Source organism: Triturus cristatus, chromosome 3_1, assembly GCF_964204655.1.
Source record: "Triturus cristatus chromosome 3_1, aTriCri1.1, whole genome shotgun sequence".
NCBI lineage: Eukaryota > Metazoa > Chordata > Amphibia > Caudata > Salamandridae > Triturus > Triturus cristatus.
In genome coordinates, this window is record NC_140583.1 from 746,419,730 (window position 1) to 746,441,869 (window position 22,140).

General features: G+C 39.5%; 1 protein-coding gene across 2 annotated transcripts in view; it reads left to right on the plus strand.

Moving 5' to 3' along the window:
• The window catches only part of LOC146860908 (uncharacterized), an 850,962-nt gene that overhangs the window by 658,467 nt on the left and 170,355 nt on the right, over nt 1–22,140 (plus strand). For both annotated transcript variants that reach the window (XM_085644903.1, XM_085644904.1), the window contains 4 exons: nt 1,506–1,823; nt 3,436–4,221; nt 7,764–8,081; nt 9,694–10,476. In XM_085644903.1, the coding sequence (XP_085501029.1) occupies nt 1,506–1,823; nt 3,436–4,221; nt 7,764–8,081; nt 9,694–10,476 (2,205 nt within the window). The remainder of the gene's footprint in view (nt 1–1,505; nt 1,824–3,435; nt 4,222–7,763; nt 8,082–9,693; nt 10,477–22,140) is intronic.

Genomic DNA, 22,140 nt, shown 5'->3' on the forward strand with positions numbered 1-22,140 from the left:
ACTACTCCTGCAGTTTAAGATCATCTCCAGGGTCACTTGTTTCTTTTTTCTAATTCATGTACATGCTTCTCTTCAGGAGTGTACTTTTCTAGTCAATACACTTCAGGAAATGTACAATTTTCAATAAGAGTCTATTCATAATGTCTAGAAACTTCTTCTACTTGTGCTGTGCCAGCTACAATTCAGGACACAGTACTGTAAATCGTTCCTGCAAATTGATTTGAAATTTGTTAATGGCCCTCAGTAAACTAATGTACACACCCCATATATTTCTGAAAGCCTGTACATCCCAAAAGGCTACATTAAATGGGGACCAGCAGTGCTATTCTAGCAGTATATTTTGCACCATGCATTCAGTTTGCTAGAGCATAGAACACTACTTCCAGATTGATTTCGACAAGGGCTCTGACTATCATGTGCTGTGTATTGTTTTCTTATGGGAATAGACGTTTCTCTGCCGCAGATATATAACTATTATTGGTACGGTGAAAAATCCTGAGGGAAATGATATTGAGTAGATTCTCGTCAGAACTATCTAGCTTGTTAGCCAACACATATATAGAATTTATTGTAGAAGGAGACTGGTAACCTCGTTTACAAAGAACATCAAATAATTAAAGATGTATAGGTCCTCACTGCATCTCTTTCACTAATGTATGTAAATATTACCATCAGGGGAGGTATGTATACTGGGGCTTACATTTTCTGCCAGAGGAGGTGCTAGCTGCTTTCATCATTTCAAAGTTAGTGAAGGAGTTACAGCGTAGTTTGAGCTGTAAAATTCTGAATATAGTTTGATTCTAGTATATAAAGTTTACTTATAATTCCCTAAAGAAAATCTGTGATGAAAAAAAGAATCTTGAAAGTCTGAAAATGCTATTAATAATGTAATTCTAAAACTCAAACAAACTCCTATTTGCATTGAAGCAGGATTATTGGTCCCTTCAGAATGAGGGTGAAAATGTGTTTTTAATCTTTACTGATAGATGACTACAACGTTATTGTTGCCTAAGTATTCAGAATATTTCCTTTTTTTAAATATAGTCATCTGAAAGAAACACGCAATTTTGTTCACATCTTGACTATCACTCTGTCTCTGTTGAAAAACCATAAATAAACATGTCCTTAATTTACTTTATACTAATCCCTCAATTATTTTATAAAAAATAAGAGATGACTAGCTTAACATTTTAGGAGATGTTTCTTCAACCAAACCTAAATCCACAACTTTAAATGAAAGGTCTGTTTTACGAGCACATTTCATTTGTCCAAAACTACTTTTGTAAAAACGCTTTTCAGATTAACTGTGAAGAGTTATCTCTTTCACATAATTTGTTGGCTTAGAAGGGCAATAATGACGTTTTAGGATTCTCTCTAATGCAAGTGAAGTTGTAATACAATGTGAAACAACTTGGTAATACATTCAAGAGTACAGCGATTACTAATGACATTATACTGTTGTACAATCAACTCATTCAGTTTACATTTCAATTCATATTAAACAGAGACACCAACTGCGCCCTGTGTCTATGTGCATGAAGTCTGTCATTGGTCAGAGTGGTATGATGAAACAAATCCAGCCGATGGTCGTGGCGACTTTGAGACACTTGAAAATTTAAGAGCAAAAGGAAAAACTATATGCAAGGATCCAAGAGAAGTTGAATGCAGAGCAGAAAAGTATCAGGATACACCTTTAGATTACCTTGGTCAGATTGTACAATGTAATACATCTGGCTTTGTTTGTCACAATACGGATCAGAGTCCACCAGTCTGCTTCAACTATCAAGCTAGATTCCAATGCTGCTCATATGAGGCATGTGAGGGTAAGACATAAATTGGTTTCTACTTCCAATCGTCACTTTTCTGACTCTTTTTATTAACTGTTCTTTACCTAGACACAAAATGTTACTAATTATTTGCAGTTTTTACAGATTATATTGTATATCACCATAATATGGCTTCAGGGTTTTTGGAATTCTTTGGTTTAGAAAGTGGCCTCTTATCATATTATTCTTGGAGCAGTCTGTAGAGCAATACTGTCCTTGTGAAGTATGTCTAGATCGCCAAACACCTAAAAGTGACAGTACAAGATGATTCTTTTGTTTCTGTATTTGCCAGGAGAGGAACATGATGATGTAAAAATCAATGCGTTACACTTTCTTTGGAGTAATAAATTATTTTCCCAGCCTTACCAGACTGCTCAGTAGCCCATCACTATCAAACCTATTTCTCCTGAGATTTGAACACCTTGAGTCCCAAAATTGGAAAGGGACAACATAGACTTGGAGATCAAGTAAAAGAAGTACACATTACTGCTGACTTGTAGAATACTAACAAACAATATACTACCTATGATTCTATCCTCCCCAATAATGGTAGAAAAATGAAAGCGTACAACATTCAGGTCAATCCTATCACCAAAGGCTGTACACAAATATCTAGTAAGTCAATTTTTCTCATTGTAAAAACAACTTCTAGTTTCCCGCGATTTTATTAGACAACACATGGGAAGTTAAGAACTCAAATTTACAAAGGAGCATTCCGCAGTCTCTCAGCACATGCAAACATGCACCCAGGTAATTGACGTTCACACCATTCAATCTAATGAGTGTTTTCTAGAGGCACACTTCGTATCAGCAGCCATTCAGAGTGTAGGGATTGCTAATCTCACCCCAAGGCATTCTACATGTCTTATATATTAAGCTGTAATAGAGACACCAAGAATCACTCTCACATTCCCCTATTATTACACGTCATCACACATGTGCTGCTCAAGAGCTCCAAGGAGAATCTCTTTTTTCACCGGACTGAGCACTTTTCTACGAGGAGCAAAACCATCTTAGGAGTGAGAAAATGCAAAATGTAATGGTAATCATTGTTTATACATGCTCATGAAATAATGTACTCCCATTCAGATCTGTTAAGTCCTGATTGTAAGTTCTCTAATTTACTTGATTACACATGCTTACAAGTAAATACACAGTTCAAGAATCACCAAACACATGATTCTTCCATGTTATCAAATATTCTATCCAACCTGGATACTCAGTTATATTCCATGTCACATCAAGAAAATCCCCAAGTGAAATTAATGTTTTCAAAGTACCTCGAGTGGAAAGGCATGTGTGTATACCTAGCAGACGTCAAGACTATTTATTTTCTTAGCTGAAGTGAAACAATATGTGACACATTTTAAAGTTGCATACTACCAGCCTCTCGGATTTATGCAGTGTATTCAAGCAATCATATACGCCTTGTCAGTTTAGGTGATGTTAGGAAAGATCTGAAGTAATAATGATTATTTCCATCCTTAATGAAGCATTGTTCGGTGTGGAGGCTACAAAAAGCTAGCAGATTTCATATTTTGTATTGTGCTATATGAATGTTGCATTATAAAATATTTGTGAAACAAGATCATTTTCTTCTCCTGAACAGAGCCTGCTTCAGAAGACTGTATTCTTGCACATGAAACTCTAACCTGGACACATTGGCTTGACACAACAAATCCGAAGACTGGGGATGGCGATATTGAGACAATGCCTAATATAATAGCTGCTGGGAATGAAGTTTGCAGTGCTCCAAGAGATGTTCAGTGCCGAGCTGAAGAGTACCCTGATACACCCATAATGGAACTTGGCCAAGAAGTGAAATGTGATAAATCACTTGGATTTACATGCTACAATAAAGAACAGCAAAATCCACCATGTTTAAACTTTCAAATTAGATTTTTATGTGCCAACTACAACTTTGAGCCATGTCAAACATCAACACATCCAACGTACACCCTATCTAGAATTACAGCAGTCACTGAAAGGGATATAGGCACCACAGCCAGCACGTCTTCATCTGCATCCTCTTCAAGAAGCATTCCATCTTTATCAATGAGTACAGCTGTTCCTTCCTCTTCAAGATACACAGCTATTACCACCTCCTCTACAAAAACTATAAGTAGCACCTCGGCTACAAGCCCTATAGGCAGTAGTCCATTCTCAAGAAAAACTGCTACTGCAGCATATACTCAAATGCCCATGAAGAGCACGCACTCAACATTAACTGCAAGTAGTTCACCTTCTGCAGCATCTACGTCAAGTACCCTCTCACCACCAATTACTAGAAGTATGCCATTGTCTACAAAGTCTACCACGAGTGTTCCCTCATCAAGAGTCTCAGCAACTATTCACCCAATTACATCTACTTATTTTGTTACTAGCCCATCAACTGGTGAGAATCCTTATTTTCCCTCTGTTTTTCTCTTGAGAGTGTTATGCTTCCCATAATTCCTTAAACTGCAAATTACTGTTTGTTTTTAAACAATTCCCTTATTATCCCATCAGAATTTCCTTTTCAAAGCATGATGTATGTGTCAACCCCCATGTCTAAATATATTTCCAGCTGTGCGAGCCTACCATTTTCAGATAACATTTAGAAAAATTGGTATTTTTCATCATGTGTAACGTATTCCGCCTTTAAATTGGAAGAGCTAGTTCTATCACAGAAAATAGACACAACTTTTACTACTCCTGCAGTTTAAGATCATCTCCAGGGTCACTTGTTTCTTTTTTCTAATTCATGTACATGCTTCTCTTCAGGAGTGTACTTTTCTAGTCAATACACTTCAGGAAATGTACAATTTTCAATAAGAGTCTATTCATAATGTCTAGAAACTTCTTCTACTTGTGCTGTGCCAGCTACAATTCAGGACACAGTACTGTAAATCGTTCCTGCAAATTGATTTGAAATTTGTTAATGGCCCTCAGTAAACTAATGTACACACCCCATATATTTCTGAAAGCCTGTACATCCCAAAAGGCTACATTAAATGGGGACCAGCAGTGCTATTCTAGCAGTATATTTTGCACCATGCATTCAGTTTGCTAGAGCATAGAACACTACTTCTAGATTGATTTCGACAAGGGCTCTGACTATCATGTGCTGTGTATTGTTTTCTTATGGGAATAGTCCTTTCTCTGCCGCAGATATGTAACTATTATTGGTACGGTGAAAAATCCTGAGGGAAATGATGTTGAGTAGATTCTCGTCAGAACTATCTAGCTTGTTAGCCAACACATATATAGAATTTATTGTAGAAGGAGACTGGTAACCTCGTTTACAAACAACATCAAATAATTAAAGATGTATAAGTCCTCACTGCATCTCTTTCACTAATGTATGTAAATATTACCATCAGGGGAGGTATGTATACTGGGGCTTACATTTTCTGCCAGAGGAGGTGATAGCTGCTTTCATCATTTCACAGTTAGTGAAGGAGTTACAGCGTAGCTTGAGCTGTAAAATTCTGAATATAGTTTGATTCTAGTATATAAAGTTTACTTATAATTCCCTAAAGAAAATCTGTGATGAAAAAAACAATCTTGAAAGTCTGAAAATGCTATTAATGATGTAATTCTAAAACTCAAACAAACTCCTATTTGCATTGAAGCAGGATTATTGGTCCCTTCAGAATGAGGGTGAAAATTTGTTTTTAATCTTTACTGATAGATGACTACAACATTATTGTTGCCTTGGTATTTACTTTCTTGAGTAGTCGGGAGAGATAGCCTGTCTTTCGGTCAAATCTATCAATAAACTGCTGATAAAAATGAGGCAGGCCTAGAAAAGTTTGCATTTTATTTATTGGCTTAAAGCAAGGCTATTCGTGAGGAGCAGTAACCTTTTTTAGGATCCAATGAGAGTCCAGTGGAACTCAGATTTACCTAAGATGCTCTATGTTTTCCTTTTAGATTCACAATTATTTGTTTCACAAGACATATGATGTTGTCTAACTCTAGACAGTAAGGTTATCACATGTTCTCTGCAACATCTCAGGGTGTCCAAGCATATCAATATGTGATCTGTGTGTACCACTGGGCATACATTTAGAATATCAAAGAAGACACTTTTGATATATTTTGTATAGTTGCAAAAGGGGTCTAGATCGCAATTTTCAACTCATTGCTTTCCTTGACATGGGCCAGATGGGAAGCCTGTGGGGGCCAAACTTGGTGACAACAGAAGCTCCATAAAAGGATCCAGAAAATCTCAAATAAGCGGCAGTGGATACTGGTCATTAATTATAACATTATCAAGACAACAATAGATAATATTAGGATTATATTGCTTGTTAGCCAACGCATTTCTAGATTTTATTGTACAAGGACACATAGAAACTCATTTACAAGGAAAACCAAATTAACCTCACTGCATCTCCTTCAGTATTCAGTAGAAAAATTAACATCAAGGGAAATACATATACTGGGGCCAATGGTTTTTGCCAAAAGATTTGTTACCCACATTCATCTTTCACAGTTAGTGAAGTAGTTAGAGTATGTTTTCCAGTGTTCGAGCTGCAAACTTCTGAATATATTTTCATTTCTGTGTATAAAGTTTGAAAAGAATTCCCTTAACAAAATCTGTGATGAGAAAAAAACACTTGAAAGTCTGAAGTTGCTGCACATGCTGTAATCCTGAAACTCAAACAAACTTCGATTTGCGATATTTTTGGTCCCTACAGAATGAGGGTGAAGATGAGTTTTCAATATTTACTCATAGATGAGTACAACATCTACATTGCCTACTTATTCAGAATATATCATTAATTTAAAGGCAGTTATCTGAACGTAAACATACAATTTTGTTCATATCTTTGCTGTCATTCTGTGTCTTTGTTGAAAACTCAAAAGATAAACAGGTCATAAATAACAATCCCTCAATTATTTCATAACAAATAAAAGATGACTTGTTCACATTTTTTAAAGTATTTTCTTTAAATGAAAGGTCTAGCATATCAAGTTTTTCTGAGCACTTTGTGATTCTCCAAGAAAACTATTTTTAATCTCTATTTATAGGGGAGAGGAGTTGGCCTAACGGCTAGGGCGGTCAACCTCGAATCTGGGGAACTGGGTTCAAGTCTCGTCAATGACGCTGAACATCCTGTGATTCTAGGCAAATCACATAATCTCCCTAACAAAACAAAAAAGTGAATGTGTCCTCATGTAATGCAACTGATGCTATGTAAATCGCTCTGATAACCAATTTTGGTCAAGTTTGCGCTATATAAAACTCTGTTAAGAAAAAAGAAATATAGAAAGTATGGATTAAGACAGTGTAGAATGGCGTTGTTTATACAAAACCTATACAGCACTGGGACATTTCATGCAGTGGCCTTGTTTATTTGGAAGGCATTCAAATTACGAAAGCCTACAAATGCCTGTAATAATGACTTTCACAAATTTTTAGTTGAATGCTGGTACTCCATTCAGTATTGTGTGTATGTTTTCATGGTCTTTTTTATCTTAATTCAGCGGGGATATATGTGAATTGATTCTATTTCTCTGGATTTCCAATCCCTTGGACAGCCTCTTTTTTATGTACTTTATTATCGTTGCTGCTGGTTCTTGAGTATCGTGTTGATAATCTTTTGACACACTTTTTAATTAGTTTTTGCATAAGATGTAATATGTTTTATCTATGTATATATTACTTTATTGTAATTTTTATGTTGTGCTTTCATGCTGGCAGAAATGTGGCAAATTAAAGATCTTTTGATTGATTGCTTGATTGTAGGGTCTGTTCTACAAGCCCATTTCATTTGTCCAGATCTACTTTTGTGAAGACTCTTTGCAGATTGACTGTAAAGAGTTAACTCATTCATGTACTTTGTTGGCTAAGAATGGCAGTAATGCAATGAGTACAGGGATTACAGATGACATTATACTGTTGAACAGTCAACTAATTCAGTTTACATTTCAATTCATATTAAACAGAGACACCAACTGCGCCCTGTGTCTATGTGCATGAAGTCTGTCATTGGTCAGAGTGGTATGATGAAACAAATCCAGCCGATGGTCGTGGCGACTTTGAGACACTTGAAAATTTAAGAGCAAAAGGAAAAACTATATGCAAGGATCCAAGAGAAGTTGAATGCAGAGCAGAAAAGTATCAGGATACACCTTTAGAATACCTTGGTCAGATTGTACAATGTAATACATCTGGCTTTGTTTGTCACAATACGGATCAGAGTCCACCAGTCTGCTTCAACTATCAAGCTAGATTCAAATGCTGCTCATATGAGGCATGTGAGGGTAAGACATAAATTGGTTTCTACTTCCAATCGTCACTTTTCTGACTCTTTTTATTAACTGTTCTTTACCTAGACACAAAATGTTAGTAATTATTTGCAGTTTTTACAGATTATATTGTATATCACCATAATATGGCTTCAGGGTTTTTGGAATTATTTGGTTTAGAAAGTGGCCTCTTATCATATTATTCTTGGAGCAGTCTGTAGAGCAATACTGTCCTTGTGAAGTATGTCTAGATCTCCAAACACCTAAAAGTGACAGTACAAGATGATTCTTTTGTTTCTGTATTTGCCAGGAGAGGAACATGATGATGTAAAAATCAATACGTTACACTTTCTTTGGAGTAATAAATTCTTTTCCCATCCTTACCAGACTGCTCAGTAGCCCATCACTATCAAACCTATTTCTCCTGAGATTTGAACACCTTGAGTCCCAAAATTGTAAAGGGACAACATAGACTTGGAGATCAAGTAAAAGAAGTACACATTACTGCTGACTTGTAGAATACTCAAAAACAATATACTACCTATCATTCTATCCTCCTCAATAATGGTAGAAAAATGAAAGCGTACAACATTCAGGTCAATCCTATCACCAATGGCTGTACACAAATATCTAGTGAGTCAGTTTTTCTCATTGTAAAAACAACTTCTAGTTTCACACGATTTGATTAGACAACACATGGGAAGCTAAGAACTCAAATTTACAAAGGAGCATTCCGCAGTCTCTCAGCACATGCAAACATGCACCCAGGTAATTGACGTTCACACCATTCAATCTAATGAGTGTTTTCTAGAGGCACACTTCGTATCAGCAGCCATTCAGAGTGTAGGGATTGCTAATCTCACCCCAAGGCATTCTACATGTCTTCTATATTAAGCTGTAATAGAGACACCAAGAATCACTCTCACATTCCCCTATTATTACACGTCATCACACATGTGCTGCTCAAGAGCTCCAAGGAGAATCTCTTTTTTCACCGGACTGAGCACTTTTCTACGAGGAGCAAAACCATCTTAAGAGTGAGAAAATGCAAAATGTAATGGTAATCATTGTTTATACATGCTCATGAAATAATGTACTCCCATTCAGATCTGTTAAGTCCTGATTGTAAGTTCTCTAATTTACTTGATTACACATGCTTACAAGTAAATACACAGTTCAAGAATCACCAAACACATGATTCTTCCATGTTATCAAATATTCTATCCAACCTGGATACTCAGTTATATTCCATGTCACATCAAGAAAATCCCCAAGTGAAATTAATGTTTTCAAAGTACCTCGAGTGGAAAGGCATGTGTGTATACCTAGCAGACGTCAAGACTATTTATTTTCTTAGCTGAAGTGAAACAATATGTGACACATTTTAAAGTTGCATACTACCAGCCTCTCTGATTTATGCAGTGTATTCAAGCAATCATATACGCCTTGTCAGTTTAGGTGATGTTAGGAAATATCTGAAGTAATAATGATTATTTCCATCCTTAATGAAGCATTGTTCGGTGTGGAGCCTACAAAAAGCTACCAGCTTTCATATTCTGTATTGTGCTATATGAATGTTGCATTATAAAATATTTGTGAAACAAGATCATTTTCTTCTCCTGAACAGAGCCTGCTTCAGAAGACTGTCTTCTTGCACATGAAACTCTAACCTGGACACATTGGCTTGACACAACAAATCCGAAGACTGGGGATGGCGATATTGAGACAATGCCTAATATAATAGCTGCTGGGAATGAAGTTTGCAGTGCTCCAAGAGATGTTCAGTGCCAAGCTGAAGAGTACCCTGATACACCCATAATGGAACTTGGCCAAGAAGTGAAATGTGATAAATCACTTGGACTTACATGCTACAATAAAGAACAGCAAAATCCACCATGTTTAAACTTTCAAATTAGATTTTTATGTGCCAACTACAACTTTGAGCCATGTCAAACATCAACACATCCAACGTACACCCTATCTAGAATTACAGCAGTCACTGAAAGGGATATAGGCACCACAGCCAGCACGTCTTCATCTGCAGCCTCTTCAAGAAGCATTCCATCTTTATCAATGAGTACAGCTGTTCCTTCCTCTTCAAGATATACAGCTATTACCACCTCCTCTACAAAAACTATAAGTAGCACCTCGGCTACAAGCTCTATAGGCAGTAGTCCATTCTCAAGAAAAACTGCTACTGCAGCATATACTCAAATGCCCATGAAGAGCACGCACTCAACATTAACTGCAAGTAGTTCATCTTCTGCATCTACGTCAAGTACCCTCTCACCACCAATTACTAGAAGTATGCCATTGTCTACAAAGTCTACCACGAGTGTTCCCTCATCAAGAGTCTCAGCAACTATTCCCCCAATTTCAACTAATTATTATGTTGCTAGCCCATCAACTGGTAAGAATCCATATTTTTCCTCTGATTTTCTCTTATGAGTGTTATACTTCCCATGATTTCTTAAACTGCAGATTACTGTTTGTTTTTCAACATTTCCCTTATTATCTCATCACAATTTACGTTTCAATGCATGATGTATGCGTTAACCCCATGTCTGAAGATATTTCCAGTTGTATGAGCCTACTGTTTTCAAATACCCTTGAGAAAAATTGAGATTTATCATTATGTGTAACCTATTTTGCCCTTACTTTGTTAGAGCTGGTTTTATCTCTCAAAGTAAAAAAACACTCACTAGCCCTGCAGTTTGATATCATCTCCAGGGTCACGTGTATCTTTGTTCTAATTCAAGTACATGCTTCTCTTCAGGAGTGTACATTTGTAGTTAATGCACTTCAGGAAATGTACAATTTTCAATAAGAATCTATTCAAAACGTCTAGACACTTCTTGTACTTGTGTTGTGCCACCTACAATACAGGACATAGTACTGTAAATTGTGCCTGAGAATTGGTTTGAAATTTGTTAATGACCCTCAGTATACTAAATTTTCCACCACATATATTAGTGAAGGCTTCTAAATCCCAAAACGCTACATTAAATGTGGATAGGCAGTGCTATTCTAGCAATGTTGTTTGCAGCAATGCATTCCGTTTGCTACAGCGAAGAACACTACTGATTTCAGATTGATTTAGACAAGGGCTCTGACCATCGGAGCTGTGCATTGTTTTCTTAGGGGAATAGATGTTTCTCTGCAGCAGAGATATAACTATTATTGGTTCATTGAAAGATCCTGAGGTAAATAATATTGCATAGATTCTCTTCAGCCCTATCCGTCTAGCTTGTTGGCCAACACATGTACAGAGTGTATTGTACAAGGAGACTGGTCACCTTATTTACAACGAAAATCAAATGAGCAAAGATGTACAGGCCCTCAATGCATCTCTTTCACTAATCAATGTAAATATTACCATCAGGGGAAGTATCTATTCTGGGGCTTACATTTTCTACCTGAGGAGATATTACCCAATTTCATAATTTCACAATTAGTGAAGGAGTTACATCATATTTTCCAGAGTTCGAGCTGTAAAATTCTAAATATATTTTAATTCTAGTGTCGAAAGTTTGCTAAGAATTCCCTAAACAAAATCTGTGATGAGACAAACAAACTTGCAAGTCTGAAAATGCTGCACATGCTGTAATTCTGAAACTTAAAAAACTCCTATTTGGTAAGGTGCCCCTCTTCCTTTTTCTGTGCAGTCAATGACAGCCACGACTTCCAATAGACACACCCTTATCCCTTCGTGCTATATTCTGTGCATATTGTCTCTGTGACCTGGATGTAGCAGTTCTTTCAACTGTTGTATGAGCACGTGTGTATGGTCTGTACTGCTCTTACCTCCTTCTTTAACTTTAAACAACTTACTATGTTTTTCATTTACTGCATCGCTTGTCACTACCGAGGCGGGGCACTCTGCGCTCACTCGCAGAGTGGTGCAGCACTCCTACAAGCGATTGTCTCAACATCCTCTCCCCAGGGCAGCATTGGGTCCTCCTGAACACTTCAGACAAGGCAGATCCAACACATTTGGGCCACCACCATCCTCATCACCAGTGTGGCATACTCAGTTCTGGGCGTTCTGTAGATCACCACAGCGCTGGATGCTCCGAACGGGGCACAGACACAAATATTCCAGTAGGTATCGTAGAATGGCCATGAGCGACCACTACTCCCTTTATTTGTACCCTAGGCCCACATCTGGCTCTCGGGGTGTGGTGACATGATACCGCACACAGCCAGGTGGCACTCTACAGCTACCACAAAGGTCCCCCAGATTTCATGTCTGTATTAAAAACATTTATTAAAGAGGCTGTTGATACTACCTTTACAGATCCTAGAGACAAGAATCAGATATTGGATCAAGATGATGATCTAGACACAGATTAGAAAGGCAAATATGTAAAAGGTGATTAATGGCGGCACTTACTAGAACATATCAGATCAGTTCTAGGTTTTGAGAAGCCACCCAGAGAAGAGGAAGTGACCTAATCCCAGAATAGTACTGTGAGCAGGACACTTGAAGTAATAACTGTACTGATTTACCTCTCTTATGCAATGAGTGAAAAGATCCTGACAAACAGGCACTTCCCCATTTCTTAACCCCTTCGCTGCTAGGCCTTCTCAATCTTTACTAGGAAGCTCACAGCAGCCAATAAAAACAGAGATAAAAACCACGTGACAACCATAGAGTCTCGTCCATATAAGGTCCCTGTCAGCCCATAGAGTCCTCTTTCTTTGTAACAGTAGATAAGTCCATGCACGACCTGTTCCTGAGGATCACCGATAGCTAGAGCCTTCTCCCACCAACGAACTGTGCGCCCAACGGGGCCGAACTTCTCACTGGATCCCGGTCCAGACAACTTGCTTGAGAGCGGAACAACAAACTGCGAAGCGTCCCATCGCCGATAAACCATAATCAGGGTTACTTGCTGTCATTACCTGAAAGAAAGGAAACACCCCGTAAAAACCGCTCGAGGTTGTGAAAACAACAGCAGTACATCACGAGAAATTTGGGTGGGAAAAAAATACACAGCAATGCAAATATATAGCATGATCAAATACATACAGCATCATAATCTCGAAAGCGAATATGCAATCCATAGCAGTACATCAAACAATGTGTATCTCTGGGTGGGATAATCCTCGCCTCCGTTGTCCTTAATAGAATTGAAACTTCTTGTCACGAATGTTCGCAAATTTTTAATTCTATGTCAGGACCGGAGGCTCCGATTATGCTTGTTCAAAGCTGAGCCACCACCATTGAAGCAACATTGACAATCGGCTTATAGTAAAACGTTTTAAAAGTATTCTCATTAGACCAGTCAGCCGCACTCATGATATCTGCTAGGCTGACGCCCGTTACAAATGCTTTGGAAGCCATGGCTCCGCGCGCAGAGTGTGCCCCAAACTTGGAGATATCAATCTCTGCTTCGCCCATGAGCCAGCGCATCCACCGCGATAAGGTAGCTGGAGTCACTGGGCGAAAAGGCCTCTGCAAAGCAATAAGTAATTGCCCCTGCAAATTAGCACGAAATTCCTCAGTACTCACCTCGTAATCCTTAATACATTGCACCACACACAGTTTAGGATTGTTAGGAAAAACCGGATACGTGACTGAAGTAGTGTTACACTTCGTTCTCCTGGACAAAGTGAAGGACACACCCTCAGGGGTAAATCTACGCCCCGCTAAATCAAGCGCTCGGACGTCCGAAACCCGTTTGCAAGAAATGAGACACAAGAGCATAGTCAGTTTGGCCGAGAGTTGTTTACGAGACAAGAACCTATTGGATGGCCAGGATTCCAGGAATCGGAGGACAAGAGAAACATCCCACAGGTGAGAGTACTTTGGGCAAGGGGGTTTCACCATCCTGACTCCCCTCAGTAATTTACATACTAAAGGATGTTCCCCAATGGGCTTACCTTCTACAGGTAAATGTCCCGCCGATATGGCGGACCGAAAGTTGTTGACCGTCCTGTACGCCAACCCGGAGGACGCCATAGAAGCCAAAAAGTTGACCACTAAAGACACATGTGCCTTAGCGGGATCCACGTCCCGTTGAGCGCACCAATCACACCACCTTTTCCAAGATGAGGAGTATCGCTTGTGGGTATTGGCCGACCAAGCTTCTTTGATGAAGTTACTAGCTTCTCGTGAAAGGCCCGGGACACTCCACCTGTCCCTGAAACCCGCCAAGCAACGAGAGGAAGCTGGCCCGACGCCACCAAAGGGTGAGGATTCTGAAGAGGGTCCAGCAATAGGTTCTGCAACTGGGGAAGAAGAATCGGGATCGCGCAACTCATGTCGAGCAACACCGGAAACCAAGCCTGAGCCCTCCATAATGGAGTGATCAAAATTAGCTCCGCCTGAAAGGCTCTTGTTTGCGCTAGAACCCGTGGGATCATGAGAAACCCCTGTGCAAAGCCTTTTTTGGGCTATTTGGGGTAGTTTGCGCTTAGGCCCCTGTAACTTTGTCACCACATAAGGTATCCACGCCAAATTTGTGTCCTTTTCTTCTAACATCATGGGGATTTTAAAGGTACCCAGCGTTTGTGGATTCCCCTGGAGGGGTCCCAGAAATTAGCCAAAATACAGCTAAATGTTGTTTTGTTTATGAAAAATGGGAAAAAAAGTGCTGCAAATGAAAGCGTCTGGGTTTTTCCCTGCAAATGGTATCTAAAAAGGGTTTGTGGGGCTGAAATCACCATTTTCCCAGCTTTTAGGGAATGACAGACGTTTGTCAGAAAACCAATTTTTTTTCACAGTTTTGCCATTTTTCTGGGACATAGCCTATTTTTGTTATTTTTTGTGCTTTCAACTCCTTCCAGTTAATGGTAGAAATGGTTATGAAAGCAATAATGGATCCTTGAAAGCTATCATTTTTGAAAAGTAGACTACATTCTAAATTCAGCAAGGTTTCATTTGTGTAGATCCTGTGAGGTTTCTTTATAGAAACTACAAGTTAAATATAGGAAAAATTGAAAATTAGTTGAAAAAAACAGCTTTTTGTGTCAACGTTTTCACCTGTAACTTCTTCTAATTATGACAGCTCTTTGAAAGCAATAAACCGTTACATCCGCAGGACCTTACTGGTTGTGGGGATATATAGGACTTGTAGGTTCACCACGAACCCGACGAACCCTGAGCCAAAAACTGAGCAGCGACTTGCAATGTTTTTTTATTATATAGCAGGTATATAGCAATTACTCTGGGAAAATGTATACATGGAAAAATTGGTATGAAAGACACCTATGTATTTCTGAAATGGGAACAAAATATAGAGTTTAGAAACAGTAGATATTTGCACATTTCCGAAATTGATAACACTCATACTAGCATGAGAATTATCGGTCATTTTTCAAAATGACTTCTTTTTTACACATTGTCTTTCATTTGGAAGGCAGAAATGCATTGAAAGTCAATAGGTAATAACAGTTGCTTTACAAATCTGAATCACCCTGAGTCTCCCGATAAAAATGGTATCTCACTTGTGTGGGTAGGCATAGTGCCCACAATAGGAAACGTCTCAAAACGCAACGTGAACACACCACATTTTCACAATGAAAAATGACCCTTTTTTTTGCAAAGTGCCTAGCTGTAGTTTTTTAACCCTAGCTCTGCCGGCACCTAGGGAAACCTAGCAAACCTATACATTTTTGAAAACTAGACACCAAGGGGAACACAGGATGGGGTGACTTGAATGGCTCACCAGGTTCTGTCACCCAGAATCCCTTGCAAACCTAAATAAATGTCCCAAAAACCACATTTTCCTCACATTTCTGTTGTGGAAAGTTCTGGAATCTGCGTGGATCCACAAATTTCCACCCACCCTGCATTTCCCAAAGTCTTCCGAGAAAAATGTTACTTCACTTGCGTGGGTAGGTCTAATGCCCGTGACAGGAAACGGTGCAAAACGCAACACAGACACACCACAATGTCACAGTGAAAAATGACCCTTTTTTGGAAAAGTGCCTAGCTGTAGTTTTTTAACCCTAGCTCTGCCGACACCAACGGAAACCTAGCAAACCTATACATTTCTGAAAACTAGACACCCAGGAGAATCCAGGATTGGGTGACTTGACTGTCTCCCACCAGGTCTTTTGGGCAACCGTCACCCTAGATGATCCCTTGGAGTGAAGGTAGCACTCCCCTGGACACCGCAGGCACCAATCCCATGAAGTCCAGTTTGTCGACTTGCTGCTCCTTGACGATCTTGATGCTGCACCGAAGCAAGAAGAGGTACAACAGCTCTGGGGGGTCAGATCTTCCATGCCACCAGGTTTGGAGGTACCAGGACCTGCCAGAGCTTTGACGTAGCAATATCAGGGGTACCGAAGAAAAGTCCATGACTGACTCACAAAGCACCAGAAGCAAACACTCATCAAGGGATGCTGAGAAATGCAAAACTCACAAACTGAGTGGCTAAGCTGTTCCAAGATCATCTCTGCAAGTTGCCTGCTCCTGACGACGAGGACCCTAAAGACGCACAATGCCTGGCTGACCTGTTTGCTCTGCACCGAGCCCCACCAGCCCCAGCACTGACTTACCAGCTCTGTTCATGTGGTCAGCAGGCCCTTGCAACCTCCTCCCTCCAAGGGGACCCCCCTGGACTTATCTGTAAGTCACCTGTGCAGTGCATTTTCAAGTGCCCCCCTTCATCTTTGCCCATCAGTTTCCAAGGCCCTCAGCACTCTGCTCTTGCCTGATCCGGGACGATCCCAAAGGTCTCCTGCTGGAACTTTAGAACTAGTCCCGACATTGTCCTAAAACAAGGTGAACTTCTTGAATGCATTGCCTGATTTTATATGCACTGTTACTCTCTTTCCCCATTGCTTCCTATGGTGCGTAATTGCACACTAAGGTGGCATATTTTCAGAACTTTGAAAAATCGTAACTCCGTAAGTACTTACTTTAGAAGTGTGATCTAGGTTTTAAAAAATGCATACAAATAGACTTTATTTTTACAAATTGGTCTCTAATTTATTCTTGAGTGTGCGTCTCATTTATTGCATCTGTGAGTACAACAAATGCTTAGCACTACCCCTTGATAAGCCTCACAGCTTGCCCACACTACCACAAAAAGAGCATTAGAATTATCTGCTTTCACCCCTGTGTACCATTTAGGGATTCTCTGGACTCTTTGCGCAGTGTACTTCTTCTTAGTACACTATATAGAGAGCCAGCTTAAAACATTTGGTGGTTCAGAGGTGGGATAGAAGACTTTGTATTTGCTGGAACCACTTTGTCAATATTTGACCACATGAGTAAATTCAAAAATTGTCTTTGGGCAGTCAAATTTTTGGTTGGTCTATTTTTTCAAAATTTCCAAACGTAACTACGAGGGTCTCGGTTAAGTCCCTGAAACGAACTGTTTAGAACTTTAAAAATCTGTACTTTAGTTAGAAAAAACTATTTCAAGTGTAGTTATTTTTTTAACTTCATAAAAAGGTCCGAACTTTAGCAAAATAATGCCTGAAACCAGAACCAGGTTCAGGAGTTTGATCTGACTCCTTATACTGACCTCAGCCTTGCTAGATGCAGGGCCCTCTGTAAAGGTTATGGTATCAGAACAGCCAATAGTCCAAAATAGGAATATCTTCAAAAACTGATAGCTCAGTTTGAGAAACATCACCCAGAGGTGGTAGACCAGTCTGGGGATGATGATAATGTCAATGAAGATAATACTGAGGATGGACAGGAGCCATTCCCTTCAGATACAGCTTAGGCTCCCTGAGATGAGGACCTTATGCTAGAAAGATTGACCAGTAGACTGTACTTAGACGCTCAGCTCCTGAAAATAGTCTGTGAAAAAAAAGAGATGGATCTCTGTTGGCAGCATATAAATAACTAGGGAGGGTGAAGGTTTTTATGACTCCAAACTCCTTAAAGGGATTGTCCCCAAATATTCAGATGGTGATAACATCACTAAATGGTTCACTGCATTTGAGAGGGCTTGTATAGGTAGAAACATAGCCAGAAAAAATTGGGGTCCTTTCTTGTGGGAACTATTTTTAGGAAAAAGAAGGGATAGACTTCTGACATTTCCCCAAAAAGATGTTGAGTCTTATGGCCTCATGAAGGGTACCCTGATTGATGGCAATGGACTCACCACTGAAGAGTGTAGGATAAGATTCAGGTAGACTGGAAAGACCCAGACTCAGTCCTGGGTGGAATGTGTTCACTTTTCAGTGAAAACACTAGGTGGTTGGTTAAAAGAGAACAATGTAAATGAGGAGTAGGGTTTCCACCCTTTGAACTTTTGTTTGGTCACCCTGTAAAAGGACCCCACTGTCTGCTCCCAAACTTCTCCTGCTGGAACTTTGGACCCAGTCCTGACAGCAACCTTTCACGAGATTGTGAACTTCGTGAAAGCATTGCCTGATTTTGCCAGAATGCTGTAAATCATCTCATGCATCAGTCTTCTCTAACAGCAACGGCCTGGCTAAGGGTGTAGAGTTTAATGGCAACTGCAACAGCACTGGTCCAGTGGTTGAGACTCCATCTCAAACCCCTGGTAAACCATATACTTCCACACTGGTCCCCGAGCTTTCTGGATAGCGAGCAATTGAAACCAGAAACACCCTACATAAAACAACACCTAATTTGGTGGTTAGTGGGGAGCAAAATATTGAGGGACATTCCCTTGCAGTATTCCCCTCTGATTCATCTAAAACAGATGCCAGCTTCTGGGGGTGTGTAACAACTCTTATGTATCAGTAAATGAAGGGTCCCTGGTCACAGTGGGAAGCCGCTTTGCCATCCAACAGGGGAAAATTAACAGCAGTTTGGTAAGCATTGCAGTTGAACTTCCGAGTGAACTATTTCAACTGGAATCCTCCATCATCCATCAATTTTCTCCTGTCAACCAGAATGTTCAATTGAGTGTGTGCCCTGTTTGGAGTCACCTGAATACATCTATGTCCGTCACAACACAATGCAATGCTTACCCAGTTTTGTACACTGATATGGTGTCCACATGCCTAGGCGATAGATGCTTTGTCAATACCTTGCCCTCAGGGAACATATAGGCCTGAGGGCAAGGTATTGAGAACTATATGCATTCCCACCTATACCCCTCCTCCCAAGGGTGCTTTAGAAGATTCAGGAGGAGGAAGGCAGTGATTCTAATAGCTCATTTTTGGCCATATCACCCATAGTTTACGTTGCTAATGCATTCGTATGAAGGGGAATTTCTTCATCTCTCCCTTTAAAATCCTCCTCTCCAGTTCCCGGCTCTACTGTTAATCCAGTTCCAGCACCTTAGATCGACAGCTTGGAATTTGAGAAGGTAGGATTGCAACAAATAGGCTGCTGTAATGATCGCTCTTCAATTCACAAATTAGGGAATCACTCAAATCATCAACATTTCCGTCCTACAGGAAACATTAAATCTCATTCTTAAAATGGTGTTCTTCCAAAGGCCTAGGGGCTTGATGATCGAACAATAGTTATAGCGATAACCAAATAGCGTTTCATGCAAATCGCTATTTCAGAAACCCTATTACTAATGTACAAAGGGATTATATTTAGCCCCTGTTCCTTCATTAGCGATTTGTAGAGTGTTGCAAATACACCTACTTCGTGAATAGTAATGATGTAGGTCACAATTTTTGACACACTAGGATTTACTGCCATCACTGGGATGGTGGCCTGCTGGGGTTAGCAGACCACCATGTCTGATATTGCTTTTGATAAAGCAATCTCTTTTTTTTAAATGCAGCCCGTTATGCTTAACAGAAAATGGGCTGTGTTAAAAAACAAAAAATGTTAATGTTTAAGTTTCCTTTCTTATGAGTAGGCAGTGCTCCCTTGGACCACTGCATGCTCCTAAAAAATATTATTTCAAGCATTCTCAAAGGGAAGAGGTCCCTTGGGGACCCCTTCCAATTTGTGAATGGGTTACCACCAAGTTTGAGTTGGCGGTAAAGTGCAAATGTTTTGCAACAGCATTTCAGTCGTAAAACATTCGTACATACCAATGCAAATCAGTATTTTGAAGGTAGCACTAAAGACACCCCTACCAAATACAAATGAGCAAACACAAATTGTGATTCAGTGACAGTTTACCGAATTGCAAATTTGGGCTTTGTACATCTGGAAATGCTTTTTGCGATTTCAAATGGCCCCATTCTGTGAAACCTCAAAAAGCCTTTATACATCTAGCCCCTGATCCGTTAACTGTAGACCATTTTCAAATTCTGTAATTCTTGAAGGATGGGTTTCTCAATGTTTTGTCTTTATCGACATTAGCCTCTCAGTGGGGGGCCATGAAAGCTTTGAAGGTAGGACGATTCTTCTAAGATCTATTGGTTTATAATTGTTACACTTTTAGACTCAAGAGGTCAACAGTGTCAAATACAATCCCTTCATGAGATATATCTATAGTGTTGAGAGGCTTACAGTTGCTGCCTTTCGAACCTCTACAAGAGTCAGATCTAGCTTTGTGTCTAAAACAGATTCTCTTGTAGAAATCACATCAGTAAGAAGTTTAGGTGAGTAGGGAGCATTGATGTCTTCTTCTCCTAACTTAAGATTCTTCCCAGTAGGGAATTTCTAAAGTTGAATTCTTAGTTAATTCCTAAAATAAAATCATATTTTCCTTTGGTTAAAGAAGTGAAATTATCTCTCTTTCATTCAGAAGCAGACAAAAGGTCAGTTCCAATTTAGATGTTAAGAGGTGTTTATCAATCTACCTTGAAAGAACAAAGGAGTTCAGATCTTCCAGTTTTCTTTTTGTTATACATGGAACATCTAACAAAAGCAAGGAAGTGTCATCACAGATATTAGATAGATGCGTTCACCAGGCCATTTCACAGGCATATAATTCAGTAGGGGAAATAATCCCTTCCAACATTCACGGATGTTCCACTTGAGCAGTAGTGGCTTCCTGTATAGAAGCAAGAGGGCTTCCCTTCAGAAAAGTTGTAGGGCTGTGACACTGTCTAACATTTGTTAAAAAATACAAGGTGGATTTGTCAGATTACAATAAATCCTTTTTTACTTCGGATTTCAAATTAGCAATTAAGTAATTGTTGAAAGCGATAACATTCTTTAAGCATCACTTACTTTAGAAGAAAAGTTTTGGACAAAGATGAAGGGGTAATTAACCATCTACTTACCGTCAATCTTCAGTAAACCAATTCATAGACCTCCTCGTCCCAGTCTAAAACCATCCCTCTGTCCTAGGATTGCACCTTCAATCAAGTATACCTTGGTAGACACAGGAGGATGGGCAAGGAAAGAGCCTTTATAGTGGATAATAAGCGTAAAAGAAATATACAAGCAACAGAAATCTACGTTCCCGAGCAATAATAGGAAACCTCTGCTGAAAGCAGAGGTGCTTCCCAGTTAAGGACTGTTTCAAGTTTTCAAGTTTCAAGATTGTTTTATTTTGCATAGTTATTTAAAACCATTGCAACATGTGTTTACAAAAATTATGTTAAAAGTGTTGTTGTACAATAATAAAAAAACATAAAACAGAGACCAAACTTGCTGTGCAATAAAAAAGAAAGTTAGCTAAGCAGGCGATGGCAAGGTTCATTTGTTCGCCGGATAAAGTGCAGTGTATTCACTGTTCCCAGCTGGTACTGGGCAGGCGTATTAAGGAGCCTTATAGAGTGTATTGTTCTTATTGTTAGTTTTTGCTCAAACGTTTTGTGTGCCAGGAAAGTGCTGATGCTCTGTCCTTTGAGGGAAACCGGTCCCCGATCATCTGTTAGTTGTACCGCTAAGACTTCATACTTGTGTGGCTTGCTTTTATGGCTATTCCACTATTAAGTGATTTTTGTTCGGCCAGCTTTAAATATTTTACTAATCTTCAGTTCAGCTGCGTATATCCTGGATTAAAGCAAGCCAACACCGCTTGTCTCCTGGTGTGGATACCTAGCTGCTTCAGGGGAGCTTTTAATAGCTGTAACCGTTCCTGATGTAGATCCTTACAGGTGCAGATTAGGTGTAAAATGAGCCATGGTGGAAGATGCTGGGTGCATGGGAGGATACCTAATCCGTGCTTTAAAAATTTCATTTTGATCTCTTTCGAATAGCCCTCATTAAAGTACTACTGTGGTGCACGTAATTTGTATGAGTTCAAGGTCATCCAGGCACGGGATC